General features: G+C 33.6%; 1 protein-coding gene across 1 annotated transcript; it reads right to left on the reverse strand.

Moving 5' to 3' along the window:
• Positions 1-436: 436 nt before the first annotated feature.
• LOTGIDRAFT_165873 (hypothetical protein) lies at positions 437-8,196 on the reverse strand (the record flags this gene model as incomplete). The annotated part of the gene is made up of 3 exons (XM_009062914.1): positions 437-552; positions 2,135-2,194; positions 8,052-8,196. The coding sequence occupies 3 exons, from the start codon at positions 8,194-8,196 to the stop codon at positions 437-439; spliced, it is 321 nt and encodes a 106-aa protein (XP_009061162.1).
• Positions 8,197-16,749: the final 8,553 nt, after the last annotated feature.

Below are 16,749 nucleotides of genomic sequence, written 5' to 3' on the forward strand. Positions count from 1 at the left end.
CTTGCAGAAAAACACGACACGTAATTCCCTGATCAGCATTTCACCAGATTGCAAGGCGGAATTGCCACTATTTCTGTAACAGTTCATATTGCTGATCTGGTGACTTGGTGCTAGATCGGTCATACAATAAATATCCATTCAATGCAGGTACTTAAACAAGAATTTCGATAGTTAAATGTCTTTGTAGTGTTTATTCCTTCCAGCCTACGACTTTCTCCTTACGATAATAATTAGATATTTCACAATGAAATGTCTAATTATACCGCGTAGAGATACCGTAGACTGTATATGTGTTGAAATCCGCCATTGTTATAGATGATATTCGCCGGCATTGAACAAAACTAAATCTATGATATCATACGATAATTAAAAAAGATAGGAAACGAAATAAACACGAGTTGAGTCAATTTGTCTTTTTCAGCACTGCTGACAGAATTTATCGTCTGCCGCCACCAAATCTCATTTGTGATTTTCTTGCAGACGATCTCATATCACCTCGTAACGCCAATAATCTTTCAATCAAATCGTGAAATGTTCCTCTTTTAGAATTACCTGAAACGAGAAAAAATTATGTTTAATAATAGCAGAAGATTGAAATAGACCAGTATTCCTTGTCTAGGAAACCAGCTCGTCTGGACCGAACATTCGTCCAAATTCCTCTATCTATTAAGAGTTTCGTTGAAGTCAATGATATTCTTAGTTGCTAGCGGAGCAGGGCATATATACCAATCGGAACACTTGATTCCCGGTTTGTCATCTCGTCAATATGCAGTTAAACATCACACAGCGAACAGAAATGTCTGATATGATATCAAACATGGAGAAAATATTGGGTTTAATTAGATATTTGATACAGAAACCATAAATTCAACTAAAGCATCTTGTTTGTGACAGGTTTTGTATTACCAATTGAATATTATAATACCAGGCCTGATTCACGATTAATCTAAAGAAGGAAGTTGGATATATAGAAAGGAAATGGCAAGTATTAAAGGGACTATAAAGAGATTTTCTAAATCTTTTATGTGTATCGGGGACACGGATGGCATCAATTTGCACCATTCCAATTTTCGATCAGAATTCCACGAAAGCTGTTTGTTGACGTCACTAATCGCATAATCTGCTTTATCACAAGACGGCATCGAACACATAGGGTGTCCGATATTGATAAACTATTCTCGGACTGTCATTTGTCGCTGCACTTTTTAAAATGAATAATCGACCTTTTACTGATTGAAAACGAATGAAGCAGAAAGACGAAATTTGGCCAATATCGTTTATAACGCCCTGGGATACAAGGAATTACTGAAAGATATTGGCAAGTTAACTGGAAATTTCCTGGTTTATCAAAAACCAATTTAGAACAATGGTACTAGATTTTTTTATTGTAGGCTGCAGGATGACTCGGTTTGTCTGGAGTATGACAGGTGTTCAGTCAACCAAACCAAATCATAAACACGCAATTTGTTTAAAGTTCAGTAATGATTTTTTAATAACTAACATTTCGAAATACTGCACTGAAGTAAGAGGGACATGTTGTTGTCTGCAATGAAGCATGTCAACGCACCTTTATCTGTCTTCATATCGTTTCAAATCGAAAAAAAAAATCCACACTTTATTAACTTTATGTGGGATGATAGGATGCCAAACCTGACTGCAAATAGTTCGAATTGTACTTGGTTTTGTGCATTGTAGGAGGTTCCTACGTGATTTTCCCCTACAATCTCAAGTAGTTGATCAGCTAGAGAAGCCATAACTTACGGAAGTAATCAACAAGAGTTTAAAAAGAAAACATCGTTAGAAAATGTATAAAAATTGTTTCTGTGGTGTAAATGACCGCCTCCTTTCTAAATCAATTCACTTCCGGAATACACAATGTTCAGCTATGACGAATTGCGTCTTATCAGCTTGTCACTGTGAAGATTTTTTAATGCATAGTTACACAGTTGGATCCCAACCTCCAAACCGGAAGTTAGCAAAAAGGGTATTGGTTATATTATGTACCAAAGGCTTCATTATATTGGGAAAAAAATCTGATTCTGTAAGGTAACTGTCAATGGGTTTTCAGTACTACAGTATAGTTTCTGTCCTTGCTATAAGCAGTTTTGAAAGTGGTGCAATAAAAAATACTTACCTAAATTTGAATTACTGTTTCTTTTCTTGTAAAGACTATTGGAGGACGGCACATAATATTCTGTAATGAAAAAAGAATAGAAATTTAAATGATTTTCATTCATCCAAAGCATAAGAGATCCTTGTAGTGTTTTATTATTTCATATTAAAGTCAAGTATGTTGTTGAGTCTGGTGCCATGGGAAATGATTGTGGTTCAGTGCGGCAAAATAAGCTTTCTTTATAAGATAGTGATATCTTTTTTATTCAAATCACACGAAAGAGTTGAATTTTACTGTTCACTACAAGCATTCATCCATGTTGCCACGGCCAAGTTTTCTCTATAAAGGTAGCATGAAACTTGGTGGCCCTTATCTGCCAAGGATAGACAGACGGATACGCCAGTTACAGAGGTGTCTTTTTGGCTGATATAAAGCAGATTACATGATAAAGGTCCCTCAGGTCAAAATTTGCACAACCCGTTTTAAAAACGTTGGCGATTGACAACATCTTAGCAGATCTGACGCAGCCGACATGATCGTTTTTCTGCTATTTACAAATAAACTGACTATTTAGTTACTGCAATGGTCTGGGCGGCCAACTACATCGAAACTGCAATCTACTAACACTTTCATTTTTAACAGAAAGTAGAACAAAAGAAACTGTGGCCAGTGCGATGTTGCAGTCGTCCGTGTACTAAGATGGGCTAGATACAGCAATATTGGTCATATTATATTGCCACTACTCGTTAGAAAGCCCGTTGCTCTTTGATTCTGCCAATCGCAAGTAAAGAGGAGAAGAACGGATAGATGCATTCATAGTGCACCAGGCAAAGGTTAATATTTCACCTTGCGTAAAGCTAATGTTTCCTGGTTACAAATATAAATCTCTATAACTAATATAAACCTGGACGTGCTGATGTAAGTGGGTGGATGGAAATAAAAAATAAAACAATAGATTCAACACGAGATTGAATATATATAAAAAATAAATATTGTATTTTAACATCTAAACAAACAATGGCGACTAGAGCGTGGGTTTTACATTGTTTAGTCTATGGCTTCTTATCGAAATTAAAGATGCGTTCCATCGTTTTTAATTAATCACGTCAAATTAATGATGTTTCGAAATTCACCTGAATAATTAAACCTTGATCCTTGTTTTTAAAGGTCAGGTTTCTAGTTGACGGAACTCTATAAGATAGAATTTATAAAGATATGAATAACACTTGAACACACAATGTGATAAAATGCATTGTATTTTTCTTTGACTGTGGATGACCACTTCCTCATGCTAGGGCTAGAGGATTAAGCTACAGACTAGAAATGAAATGAAACATTGAGTAATAGATTTCAAAATTACCTGATACGTCTTTGATTAAATTCAAATTTTGAGCCTAATATGAGGTAGGTTTGTAACAAAACATGAAATTCAACATTAGTACAGATAAACTGGGAAATTATTGCTTTACCACAAATATCTTTTTTCCTTTTGATTGTTTTTTTTTATATTTATGGCTACTGATGTCGCTATAATTTTGAATTACGTTTTTTTACCTTTTTTGTTAGTTTGTTTGCCATGAGACGTGGAAAGTGAAAGGTCACAATTTCATTTGATGTGCATAATAGTGACCTAGATTAAATGTCATATAAATAGTTTGGACAGTTTCCCCTCTTTACTTTAATTTATTATTTTGGTGGGCAAGTGACTGCAATCTCTTTGTGTTTTTGAACAAGCGGAAATTAGTATTGTTTGAGTAAAGATATTTAAATCTTTATCTATATAGATCTAATGGACTGTTTAAAAACTCTTCCACATCCATTTCCTATCTTTCTATAAATATCCAGTAAATATGGATTAGATAGTTTGGTACATAGTGAATATACTCTTATTCTACAAAATAAATATCTTCCCTCATCAAAGGTTTTCCAGTTAATTCAACATCTAGTCAAGAAAGCCGAAATAAATTATATTGATTGAATTATTTTTTGCAGATCAATTCATTTCATTGACACAAAAGATTGCGTGAAAGAGAATCTATAAGGTAGGGCCTAGTAAACTTAATAATTACATATATTAACAAGGTCAAGCTATCTCGAACATCTTACGTATACCTTGACTACAATAGTCACTGTTCTCGTATCACGGAAATCAGCGATTTGATTACATTGTATGCAAGCGAATAGGCTATAGCCAATCAGAGCCCGCGACAGAAAGACTCTGAACATTATGCCTTGTGTTCATAGACTTTCTGATCGCCAGGGTACAATCAAACCAAATCGCTTTATTTACAAATATCCTTGATACAATAAAGGTAACTATTGCTGTCAAGGTATAAAACAAAGTTCGTAGAGCTATACGTAGAACTAAAATATTCCAAAGAGAGTAGTTCAACTACTGCTGAGCATTATAGAAATTACAGAAGAAGCAATATTGATGTACAAAACACTTTTAGTATTAATGCAACTTCAGAGTTAAAAAAATGTTCAACTTCAAAAGGGGGAGGGGGGTAATTTTCACATATATTTAAAGGAAAACGAGATAACTTTTGGACCTGGTGTAGTGACAGATCCTGTAATGTAGGCTTCAAAGGAGGTATTTTTGACATATATTTAATTATAAAAGGAAAGGGAAGTACCTGGACCTGATAGTAGTGACCAAATGTGTATTGTCGGCTTCAACCTTGCTATCATCAGTCGATGATAATTAATCAATAAGATATCAGATGTACAGCGTCGGTTGAAAATGAAAGTTGTGTATCAAATGAATCCATCAACGTACTATCAAAATGAAAGAAGAGTTAAGTTGAAGCTATGTGCAATAGGTTTACTAACTATAAGCCGATTACCAGTTCCATTAATGGTAATTAGAAGGTAATAAGGTAAAATGATTTAGTCGTACTGAGTGGGATTAGTTCTGCTCTGGCTCAAGTTTTGGTAACCAAAGCGCTTTCTCATGATGAAAAATATTTATAAATCCTCCTTTTCCAACCATACATGGTGCAAAATGATGAAATTATAAAGTATCTGTTAATAGATTTCTAAATTATTCTGTTTACTTCGATTATCACGACCCTTTTAATCACGTGAGTAAACAAGGAATCCATTCTTTAGCTTTTAATATCAGGTCCGAGTACCCAAAATTCCCCATGGTTTTCTACATCAAAACACTACCTTCTAACAAATCAAAATTATATAATATAAGCATGATCCGGCGAAGAATAATGTTACTACCAAACTCATTGCACTCGACCAAAGGTACAGTTTGACACAAAAATCTTTTCAAATAACTACGAAATTTCATGAAGACTTCGTAAGCGTCATTTTTCTTTACACCAATTCTTGGTCTATAGGTACATGTATCTCGGATCATCTGCGCAAATACATGGAATATTTGCGACGATTATCAAACAGTACCAAGAAGCAATTAACTGCTTCTTACTTCACTTACAGCAGATGAATAGTGGCTAAACTTGATGAGTGGGGCCCCTCCGCCAAGAATATTTTTTTTTAACATATGCTCTCCTGCATTTTTGTGTGAGAAAGGAGGCCCCGTGGCATAGAGGACTTGGTTCAACCATTTCCTATGGTATTTGTCTGTTTGTAGCCACCACAGATGAATCAATATTCAACATTCTTTGTCTACCTATCTGAGGAATTCGACTTACACTTACACTCAAAGACATTGTACAGACGTCACGTCTGGTCCCACTACGACCATTTTCAACGCTGTGTTAACTTCTTTGATGTCTTTTATGGCATTAAATAAATGTTAATAATGAAAACTGATCTGAAAATGACAGACGTCAAGTCGTTCCCATCAGGTTTGTATGATGGCTGATATTTTTAGATTTACGTTTTTACCTACAGTATAGAGGTTATGCTTCATTTGATACCATCAATGCTTTTGCAGACAAAAATAGATGCCTGACGTCATATTATAATCCCCAGACAATTAAAAAAAAAACAACATCGACTAGACCTTCAATGGAGACGTAGTTGTTGGATATTGTGGAAATGAGATTGTCGATTGTCAGTTTTAGCAAGAACTTAAGAACAATCTCAAGTTTTTTCAAAACTTTAATTTACCTCTACAGACGTAGAATTATTCCCCCTGATAACAATACAATGTATATTGTTGGTGATAAAACATTATCAGAGTATTTCACATTTTTATCTCGAATTGTTGTGACAGTCCATAACTGGTCCGCTTCCAACGATACTATTGGACTGAATTAGTCATGATCATATCAAAAGTTGTCTGTAAGTAGTTTAGATTATCAGAAGTATAAAGCAACTGATACAATAAACTGAATTATTCATCATCGTGGTTATCAATCAACTTGGTAGACTGTAAACTTCTTCTTTTGAACATAGTTTTGATTGCCACAAATGTTAAACTGTCAGAAGAATAAATCAATTCAAATATTACTGAGTCTGGTGAGATGTAACATAAAGATGCCAGAAAGCACGTTAGGGTGTGAAAAAGGACATAGAAGAGATAAAGACAGCCAATCCGTTGGGGATACAGCCAAAAAGATATAGGAGTCAAGCCAAATTAGATATCAAAACAAGTTCAATCTAATGAAATTGAAGTGGATTTTGTTGGCCTTAAAGCGCAGTTAGTTAAAAAATGGCCCTCACGACATTTCGACAGTGCACTTTTTCTAGTATGTTGATTCTAAATCAAAAAGGATTTTTACAGTTTCGACAAATTACATCAATCCCACAGGCACCAACAAGTAACTCTGGCAATTTTTACACCAAACTTCAACAATCATTTAACGATTATAACCACTGGCGACATCACTCTTCCGGATAAGACGGAAGTTTTTTAGGATAATTTTCTTTATAAAAATTATTAATTATACCTGAAGGTGAGAATTGTACGAGTTATTATAAAATGGTTTCCACAAACCGCGAGAAGTTTTTAATCTTTCTCAAATTTAACTTATTTCTTGCCATGCACTTTGTTACTACAGTCTGAAGATTCACCATTCTTACATCTTTGTGCAGTAAACCACAAATTTAATTTTCATACACCTAAATTGTTGATGGATAACACAAATCGCGCACACCTCTATTGTACAATTTTAATAACACATTGGCTATTTGCACCCTCGCCTTATTATTATTATTATTATTATTACTATTATTAGTATTAGCAATAATGCTCTATTATGGGTATATTATAATAATTGGTCTTCTGACTTAAATAATACTAGGTATTTGTCAGTTTTATTTTAAAGAGGTAATAATTGTATCAGTGTTATTTGAGTAACACTGATGATCGATATCAACCAATTTTCCCTCTTGTCTGAAATGATAGTTGTGATGATATCCTATCATTGTCTATAAGGTCATATATTGGTAATATGAACAAAAGAGAATATTAATAATTGCCAATTAAAATTATATCATTAAAGAAAGCTCGTGGTAAGAAGACTAATTATCATCAGATTATTTAACACCGCGCCAACTGGTGATTGAGGTTTCTCAGCGGATAGCATAACGCTTTATCATAACTCTCCGATCACAAGTCCAGAATTGAGTTTTTCTGTCCATCATGCAAATATTTAAAATTAAATTTCCAATTGCATGCAATAACCGAGAAATTTGAAAACAGCGATTTGCAGTAGTCAAATAGGCTCAGATCGACTCAATCTATTTTTGATCAGATTCTGCGGGATGCTACCAGTTGCAATATTTGAAAAACAATAATGGAATAACCACAGATGCTCAGCGACTTAACCTATTCGATAACAAAATGAAATTGTACTTCTCGTTTGGCGATTTTACTACTATACGATTTTTATTGTACCTAATATTGTAATGCTTTTGCTTTGCTTTTACGGATTTTTAGTACCAGATTAATCTTGAAATTTTATGTAGCGAAATATCAGATCGTGAAAACAATAAATGTGGCGATTTATAAACTTACCTGGGTAGAATAAATTTGGTAACACTAATTCTGGTTGATTTATGTCTGTCGAATCTACATCACCGTCGTCATATCCGGACAAATACCTCCCCTGGCATATACCGACTACTAACAACATACCGACACAGCATTGTACAGGTCCCATTCTGATATTTTTTATACACTTTAAATTTTAAACTGTTCCCTTGAAATTGTTTTCAACTTTTCAAAAAATTCTTAGCGGTTTCTCGTTGCTGTCTTGTAGTGTTCTGTCAGTCGGTCTTGTTCGAACTGATTCTTCCAGCAAGGAATTGTCTTTAAAACAAATGATAATTCGCGGGGGCGGTCCAAGTTATAATAGTTCTGTAAATAGTGGAATTATGCCTGTGTGATTTTTCATGCAGGTCGATAGAGGTTAATTCACGACAAAAGAAATAGATTCTAAAAACAGTCACCAAGTAATTACAGTTGTTCAGCGAAATTAAATGAAGTCTTACGCCTTCCCCTTTTTACCTGCTTGAGCTAGTGAAGCCAGGAAACGAAATGACGCGTGTAACTGTAATGAGGGAAATTTTGCAACGATAGCTGCATTAACCATCATTCAAATCCTGTGGTATAGGCTAGGATATAATGTATATTGAATTTGTAGGAAAAATATTGCAGATATCATGCCTACATCATACAACGATTACTACTACAAATCTACCTCGCATAGTGTGGCAACCCTTCAACTTTATTAAAAACTTAAGATTAGTAAGACTATATCTTGCATTTAGCAAGCCCTTTCTACAAACATTTCAGTTATTGTTTGAAATTGCTTTGGACGAAAATATGCTTGAGTGTTACTGGAAGGAAAAAAAGTCACACTAGAAAAAAATTGCCCAATTCACTGGTCTAGTGATATAATCAGGGCATATCTAGAAAATGCAGAAAGGAGGTGGGGGGAGGGGGGAGGGAATTCGAGGTGAGCTTCCATATCCAACGGATTTCAGATTGCCCAAGCCCCGAGATGAATTTTGAGAATTTAGATAGCTTAATTTTCACCTTTAAAAATAAGACCTTTTTCTGAAGGGGGAGGGGCACCCCCTAAATACGTCACTGGATGAAATAGCATAATGTTATTTCCCTCTTTAGGAAATTTGATATTCAGAATTTTTTTTTCACTGGTTCGTCTTAAAAATAGTCTCAAATTTATTCGCTTCGCTATATATGGAATTGAAACATAGAAATACTATTAAACGTTAATTTATATTTAATATGTAGGTGTATAGACCTAAATTGTTCTTAAAGCGGTTCGGATATAACTGAAAAAAAAACATTTCATCTTAAACCGCAAATTAAGTTAAATGTTAAAAATAAATCTTTTACATCAGATTTCTATATGAAGAATTAATAATAATTAAATCATTTAACATACTTAGGTGTCACATTAAAAAAGAAATTCAATGAAGGGGTTGGGGAATGTTTGTTGAAATTTGCTTCTTTAACTAAGCGTTGATTGATTTAAAAGTGAAGGTTGCTAATTTTTGGAAACATAAAACTTTAATTGAGGGGCACTGTGTGACTTGTATTGTGACTTTTAAAATTCTCTACAACAAATATAATCTTCATAGTGCTCTGAACAATGGTGATCCCTATATATTTTTGTTCTTTTTACGCTCATATTGGGACCCCTTTATAATTCCTTGTCGGTTCTTTTCCGGGTATTATAAAGAGTTAACCGAGACCTCTCCCAGCTAGGATCAAACTCTGAATCCACCAGTGTGCAAGCCAGAATTGCAAAATTTATGTCAAGTCTCTAATGAGAATATGATCACGATGACCTTTCGAAAGTAAAACATCAAATCTATTATTTTCCAGATTCAAAACTCCAGGCTAGTAATCATATTAATAGTTCAAAAACCAATAGTTCATTCTTAATTACATCAACAGTCCATGGCTCATTAGGTGATTGTCAATGGAACCATTCCTGGCAGTCTGTTATCAGATCAGGTAACAATGGCACCAACATGATGTCGTTCTTGACCCAGGATAATTCCCCCTCCCACACTGTACCCAATAGCACCCAGGTGTAAATTGTTAATATTTGTCAGATGAACGCGATGAAGATTAGATAAAAACTACACGTTGTCGTGGAAAATGGACGATCGAGTAGGCAGAACAAGATAAATATCATATTTGTTTTAGAAACACTTACAAAATGTAGATTACTCACTTCTGTTCAATAAGTGCATTAACTTTGAGAAAACATCGTGATGCAGATCGGATAAAAACAACACAGCATTATGGACCTTTTTGGAATATAACATTACAATTTGTTACAAAAAAATTCTTGTTAAGACTTTTGGACAGCTTCCACAACCTAATGTCTAGGTAGAATAAAAAAATAACAAGAAAAACATCTACAGTGAAGTTTGATTTACAGAACTATTTGGTCTGTTTAATGCTGTTGTCTTGGTTGTGTCATTGCCAATAGTAAACTACAAAATAAGAAAACGAAGTCGAACAAAGTCTGTAAAGACATTATCCACAGCAAAAATGTAAGAATTGCGAGACGGAAAGGAGATCAATTAAACTTAATTACTTTAAGTGGCATTCTGACCCCATCAATCAAGATGGAGGGCACGATAACAAAATGGCGACCGGATAATAAACAATGAGTATAATTACTATGACGAGTTCCGTCAATTTCCGGTATTGGAGAAGAACGATGTCAGATGGGAGATAGTCAAGGTGTTAATGTAGATGACATTTTGGTAAGTTAACAAATCTCAAGAGAGACGACGGGACTGTTGAGGTTTCTTGCATATCTTGAAGGTCCACCACGCCGTCATCTAGAACGACTTACTATTCCAAACTAGCATCGGACTTCATATTGTCTTCACAATTCATCTAAATAGAATTAATAAATCACAAGGTCGTTATATTGCATCTGAGGTTTCTGGAAAAGTTTGAAAAGTCCTGTCGTTAAGCTCAAGTTGTTGTTGTAATTCAGACTTTGCGATCTTCAGACAACTGGCCAAGATAATTCAGCCTGCGTCCCTACTGAAGTTGGACAATATTTCTATATCGCTCTACAATTGATGTATTGAGCACTTTTTAACAGTGGTATTTCTATATCGCTCTACAATTGATGTATTGAGCACTATTTTAACATTGGTATTTCTATATCGCTCTACAATTGATGTATTGAGCACTATTTTTAACAGTGGTATGTCCATATCGCTCTACAATAATGTACTGAGCACTATTTTAACAGTGGTATTTCTATATCGCTCTACAATAATTGAAGTATTGAGCACTATTTTAACATGGTATTTCTATATCGCTCTACAATAATGTACTGAGCATTATTTTAACAGTGGTATTTCTATATCGCTCTACAATAATTGAAGTATTGAGCACTATTTTAACAATGGTATTTCTATATCGCTCTACAATTGATGTATTGAGCGCTGTTTTAACAGTGGTATTTCTATATCGCTCTACAATTGATGTATTGAGCATTATTTTAACAGTGGTATTTCTATATCTCTCTATAATTGATGTATTGAGCACTATTTTTAACAGTGGTATGTCTATATCGCTCTACAATTGAAGTATTGGGCACTATTTTAACAATGGTATGTCTATATCGCTCTACAATAATGTACTGAGCATTATTTTAACAGTGGTATTTCTATATCGCTCTACAATAATTGAAGTATTGAGCACTATTTCAACAATGGTATTTCTATATCGCTCTACAATAATGTACTGAGCATTATTTTAACAGTGGTATTTCTATATCGCTCTACAATAATTGAAGTATTGAAGTAATAAATAAGTGATCAACATATGACAAAAGCATAGAGCAGAGGTCACTATCTTTTTGTGGGGGCTACTTTACACAAATTTTTTTGTCTGATTTTTAAATATCAAAATTGTTTCCATTTTTATATACATCGATTTGCAGTGGTATTTCTATATCGCTCTATAATTGATGTATTGAGCACTATTTTAACAGTGGTATTTCTATATCGCTCTACAATAATGTACTGAGCATTATTTTAACCGTGGTATTTCTATATCGCTCTACAATAATTGAAGTATTGAGCACTATTTTAACAGTGGTATTTCTATATCGCTCTACAATCATGTACTGAGCATTATCTTAACAGTGGTATTTCTATATCGCTCTACAATAATTGAAGTATTGAGCACTATTTTAACAGTGGTATTTCTATATCGCTCTATAATTGATGTATTGAGTATTATTTTAACACTGGTATGTCTATATCGATCGACAATTGAGCTATTGAGCACTATTTTAACAGTGAAAATATTTTATTACTGTGATTTAATTATCATTTCATTTCGTATCTTTACACATTCCACAATTTGAATCGCTAACTATTGATAAAATAGTAGAGACAAAACGAAAAGATAAAGATATTAAAAAAAACGAAAAAAAAAAAAAAAAAAAAAAACAATGGAAGCCAGTCTAAACGTGGGCAGTCTGGCTCTATCAAATATGTCTATCAATATAATATATCGGTCGAAGCAGCAAAAAACTCCGGGACACTCTTCCTTTACAATAGACAGAAGAAGTTGGATGATATATCACATATTATATATAGGGTCTGAATTAGAATTAATGAACGTGTCATACAGCGACTAGGAAACGGCTAGAAGTTCCAATCTGAGATGAGAGACGTAGTTTTGTTGGAAAATTGTGATGAATGGTTTCCAAAGATTTTCAGAACCAAAATATATTTTCAAATGCCCCATGGCGTGAAGAAGACTGAAAACCTCGACCTCCAATCTGAACCTGCTTCCTACGTTGACTAGTCGACTCGGATATTAAATTATGTCATATTAGAATATTTCTAAGGCAGTATTCAAGTAATACAATGTATGACTTGCAATTGCTACAAAACCTCCGAATTTTATAAAAGAGAACACGAATAAAATTGACAGAAAATAGCCAAATATGTATCAAAGATTTTAGGTAAATGCTCAAATTAGTAAAATTTAAATATGAATAAGGAGAACAAAATGTTTAGATGTCAGGAGAATTTGACATGAAACATTGTTTGATTATATACCAGTCAGCAAACGATAATAGATAATAACAGTTTTAATATTTATTAAACATTTCACAATATACCTTGTCATGCAATTTGAAACACAACGGAACTCATTTTACAACGTAGATCCAGTGCTATCCTGGGTTTATGACACGAAATGCACTGGTTTCTTTGTGACACGTGGAACGGTTTTTGACAATCTCTTTAACAAATGATCTTTGTTTAAAGAAGCAAACAACTGATACAAACATTAATCTTTGTTTTTCAGATCTTTTAGCAACATTATAGTTCAGATAATTGGTGTAAAAAGTTTGAAATTTATTGTTGTAATGACTTCTGCACAGAAACTCGTTTACAATTCTTGAATCTGCCCTAATGACTGTGAAGTTCACAGAAGATTTATATCACAGGAAGGTCAAATTTATCCTATATACTTTTGGTTCAGTTTCTGGTTTTACTGTTGTTTGTTCATCTTTAAGCTTTACTCCCGTATTTGTCATCGAAAACCCTTTCTCATTAACAGATTTCAAAGTTAATATATCCGCATCAATTGTCAGGGCTAAAATCTCAATTGTCACCTTTCTATATACTTTCACTATATACTTACTAAAACCTGCTATTAGATTAGTAATATTATAAAGCGAATCTATTACGAATCCCTCGTTAAACCCATTCTACAGAGGAATAGTTGTGGTTTAGGAAGGGAGCTTGCCCCATTCAGAGGATCGAGATCACTGTATCTACATGACAAATGGTAGCAGGAACAGTCTTGTCATATTGCGTTTAATAGTTGCAGATTGTTTCCTCTGCATCTGTCAAATTCGACCTCTGGTCGCGAAGAGTTATTTGCCCTTGGTTGTGAGTGGTAGAATATATTAGGAGGTATTGCTGAAACTCAACACGCCCTAAATAATCCTTTCACAAACCACTATTCTATTCCTTTTAAATTTATAGAAAGAGAAAAAATAAAACAATACTCCATTGTCTCATCAATTAATGAAATAGTAGACAATAGCGACATCTTTATCAATTATTCCTCTCGATTTATATATTTTAATTATGTTGGATTTTTAATTGGCTTGCTTCTGCTTCATTAATGAGAGAGTTGGATATTATCAAAGGTTTATAATTAATCATTCACTGAATAATATACACTCAGTGTCGGTATAAACGTATCTAGTTCACATGGTTGAGAATAGGCTTTGTGCCTCGATGATCCAAGTAAAACAAGTGCGTTCAAGAAATTGTAAGAGAAACACAAATTATTGAGAACTTCCAGTTAACTACAAACATTTTCGATTGCAGTACATAAAGTAATTAACTTGATAAAAAGTATTCACCATTAACGAAAATCAAAGTCGCATGTCACAAGCTAAGATAACAGAATAGACTACAGTTTTATTAATGGAAGTAGATCACAGGACACATTACAAGTTCAGTTTATGGTTCCTTAGAAGTGGGAGGGGGCGCCTGCGCAACATTATTTCGGAGTCCATGAAGTCGCGAATTTCGAGTTAACGAATTGTAATAAAGTACATAAATCCAAACCATTACACAAAATTAAAACCGAATGCCAGCGGCAAAGATAAGATAAAAACAAGTTATATTCATGAAATTAGATCACAGGTTATGTCACAATGTTAGTTCATGGCTCCAGAGGACTTTTGGCTCTAGCCGCACCTGCCACTTCCGGTGTGCATGAAGTAAATCGAAATTCTTCGTACCAAGGAGAAATCTCTCAATCTACTACTCGTGTCCAGTGAGTTTCCTTCTTTTCTCGTGGGTTCATATTGGTACCTATTCACCCAATTTCCAAACTAGATTCACCTATGATGGAATTTTACTACGGAAATATGTGTCGGCATCATAATAAGATGCGCTCTTGTCACATTGTAACGACGAATTCACAATTCAGTATGCCCACTCGTCTTACCCTGATCCTTTCTCAGATTTCAAATATTGGTCTTAATTAAACATCAATTTACAGAGATAGAATTTATCTTTTGTTCTGGTCATGTTTTTAATCAGGAATAATTCTGGTGCTTCTTTATTTGTTAATTAGGCGAGGCATCTCGAGGTGCATATTATACCAGACAAAATGAACTGAATTTCATTCTCAACCGTTTTATGTAAATATCATTGGATGCTGACAGATAATACAATACACGTGTGTCAGGCGTGTATTAAAGGAATTTTAACGAAGTATTCTTTTAGTCCTCGTATGAATATCGGGTACACTTAAAGCTATCATTTGCCCTAACCTGAAATCTCCTTGGATGGTAATTCTAAAACAAACTGTGCACTTACAGATCCCCAGACAGTTAAGAATAGAAAACGAGTGCAAAATTTCCAGCATTGTACACTGCGTCGCTTTACCCGTCTTTATTAACCCTGTGCAGAAGAGTAGGATCCAAAACTCCATTCTTTTTATTCGTTTTTTTAATTCTAGAAAAATTGGGCCAAATATAATAACGTCAATATGGCAAAAACGTCTTCTGACTTCCTAAAAACCTGTGATTGCGACTAAATAATCCAGTCTTTACTTTTGAAATTGCCGGAACCACGTAAATCTGGTGAGAAATTTGATTGATGCTAATGGAAAGTATAAGTATACCGGATACACATACAAAGACTAGACTTACATTATTTTCAGAAATATTATACCCTCGGAACTATTTCTTTATATTAATAATATTTACGCAAATTTTAATTTATTACCTGATCTTGATAAAATGTCCATTATTCTGCCTAACGTAAAGTTGTGAAGAAAAGCGCCAAAGCCTGCTATGATATTCTTAATGTAAGAAAACAGTGTTTGTATATTTCTAGTTAAATATTTTATTTATTTTTATTGTTTATATGTTAATTTTTGTTTTAGCCGTATATTGATTTTAATTGCAGTGATATTTGAATTGTCTTTTTAATTCTTTTATAGAATGGCTATTTGTGCAATTTGTTTTGAATATGTTGTATGTATTATGTTTTAATATTGTACAAATTGGTGGGCGTAAATACAATTCTAAAAAATATTATTGAAAACTTCTCTTATGTTAATTATCATGCTCTTTGTTCGCAAATTGATATAAAAAAAAATTTAACTTTCTATTTGTGGTAAATATATTATACCACATATTACATATAAAATTAAAATTAGCATTTATATATTTTCTTTTAGTATAGGCTATGTCTGAAATAACGTTTTTATTGTCGTGTTTGTAAACCATTAATATTATAAAAAAATGAAATATAATGTATATTGGCTTCTTGTAATTTCATATCAAATCAAATTGCGTGACACGTAATTAAACTCCAATTGCAAAAAGATGAATATTTCTTGCGGAACAATCAGCCATTGTCAGTTTTCAGAAGGTCATACAAACATGAAAAATAGTTCGGTAATATCACAGGCGGTTGTTCATTGCTCTACATTATCAGGTAAAAGCACCAGACATTACTTAAGAATGTGTTATATTCCAAGATATTGTCTGCTGTTGTTATCAGTGTACTGAAAGACAATTAAACATAATCTAACTATGGTTTATAAAGATAGATGTAAAGACATTACTCAGCATTTCCTTCTGCACTGAACCACATTAAATCGAGAACGGGATGAGTTATTCGAAGCCATTTTTAATGCTTTGACGTCAGTG

The sequence above is a fragment of the Lottia gigantea genome, assembly GCF_000327385.1.
Source record: "Lottia gigantea unplaced genomic scaffold LOTGIsca_54, whole genome shotgun sequence".
Taxonomy (NCBI): domain Eukaryota; kingdom Metazoa; phylum Mollusca; class Gastropoda; family Lottiidae; genus Lottia; species Lottia gigantea.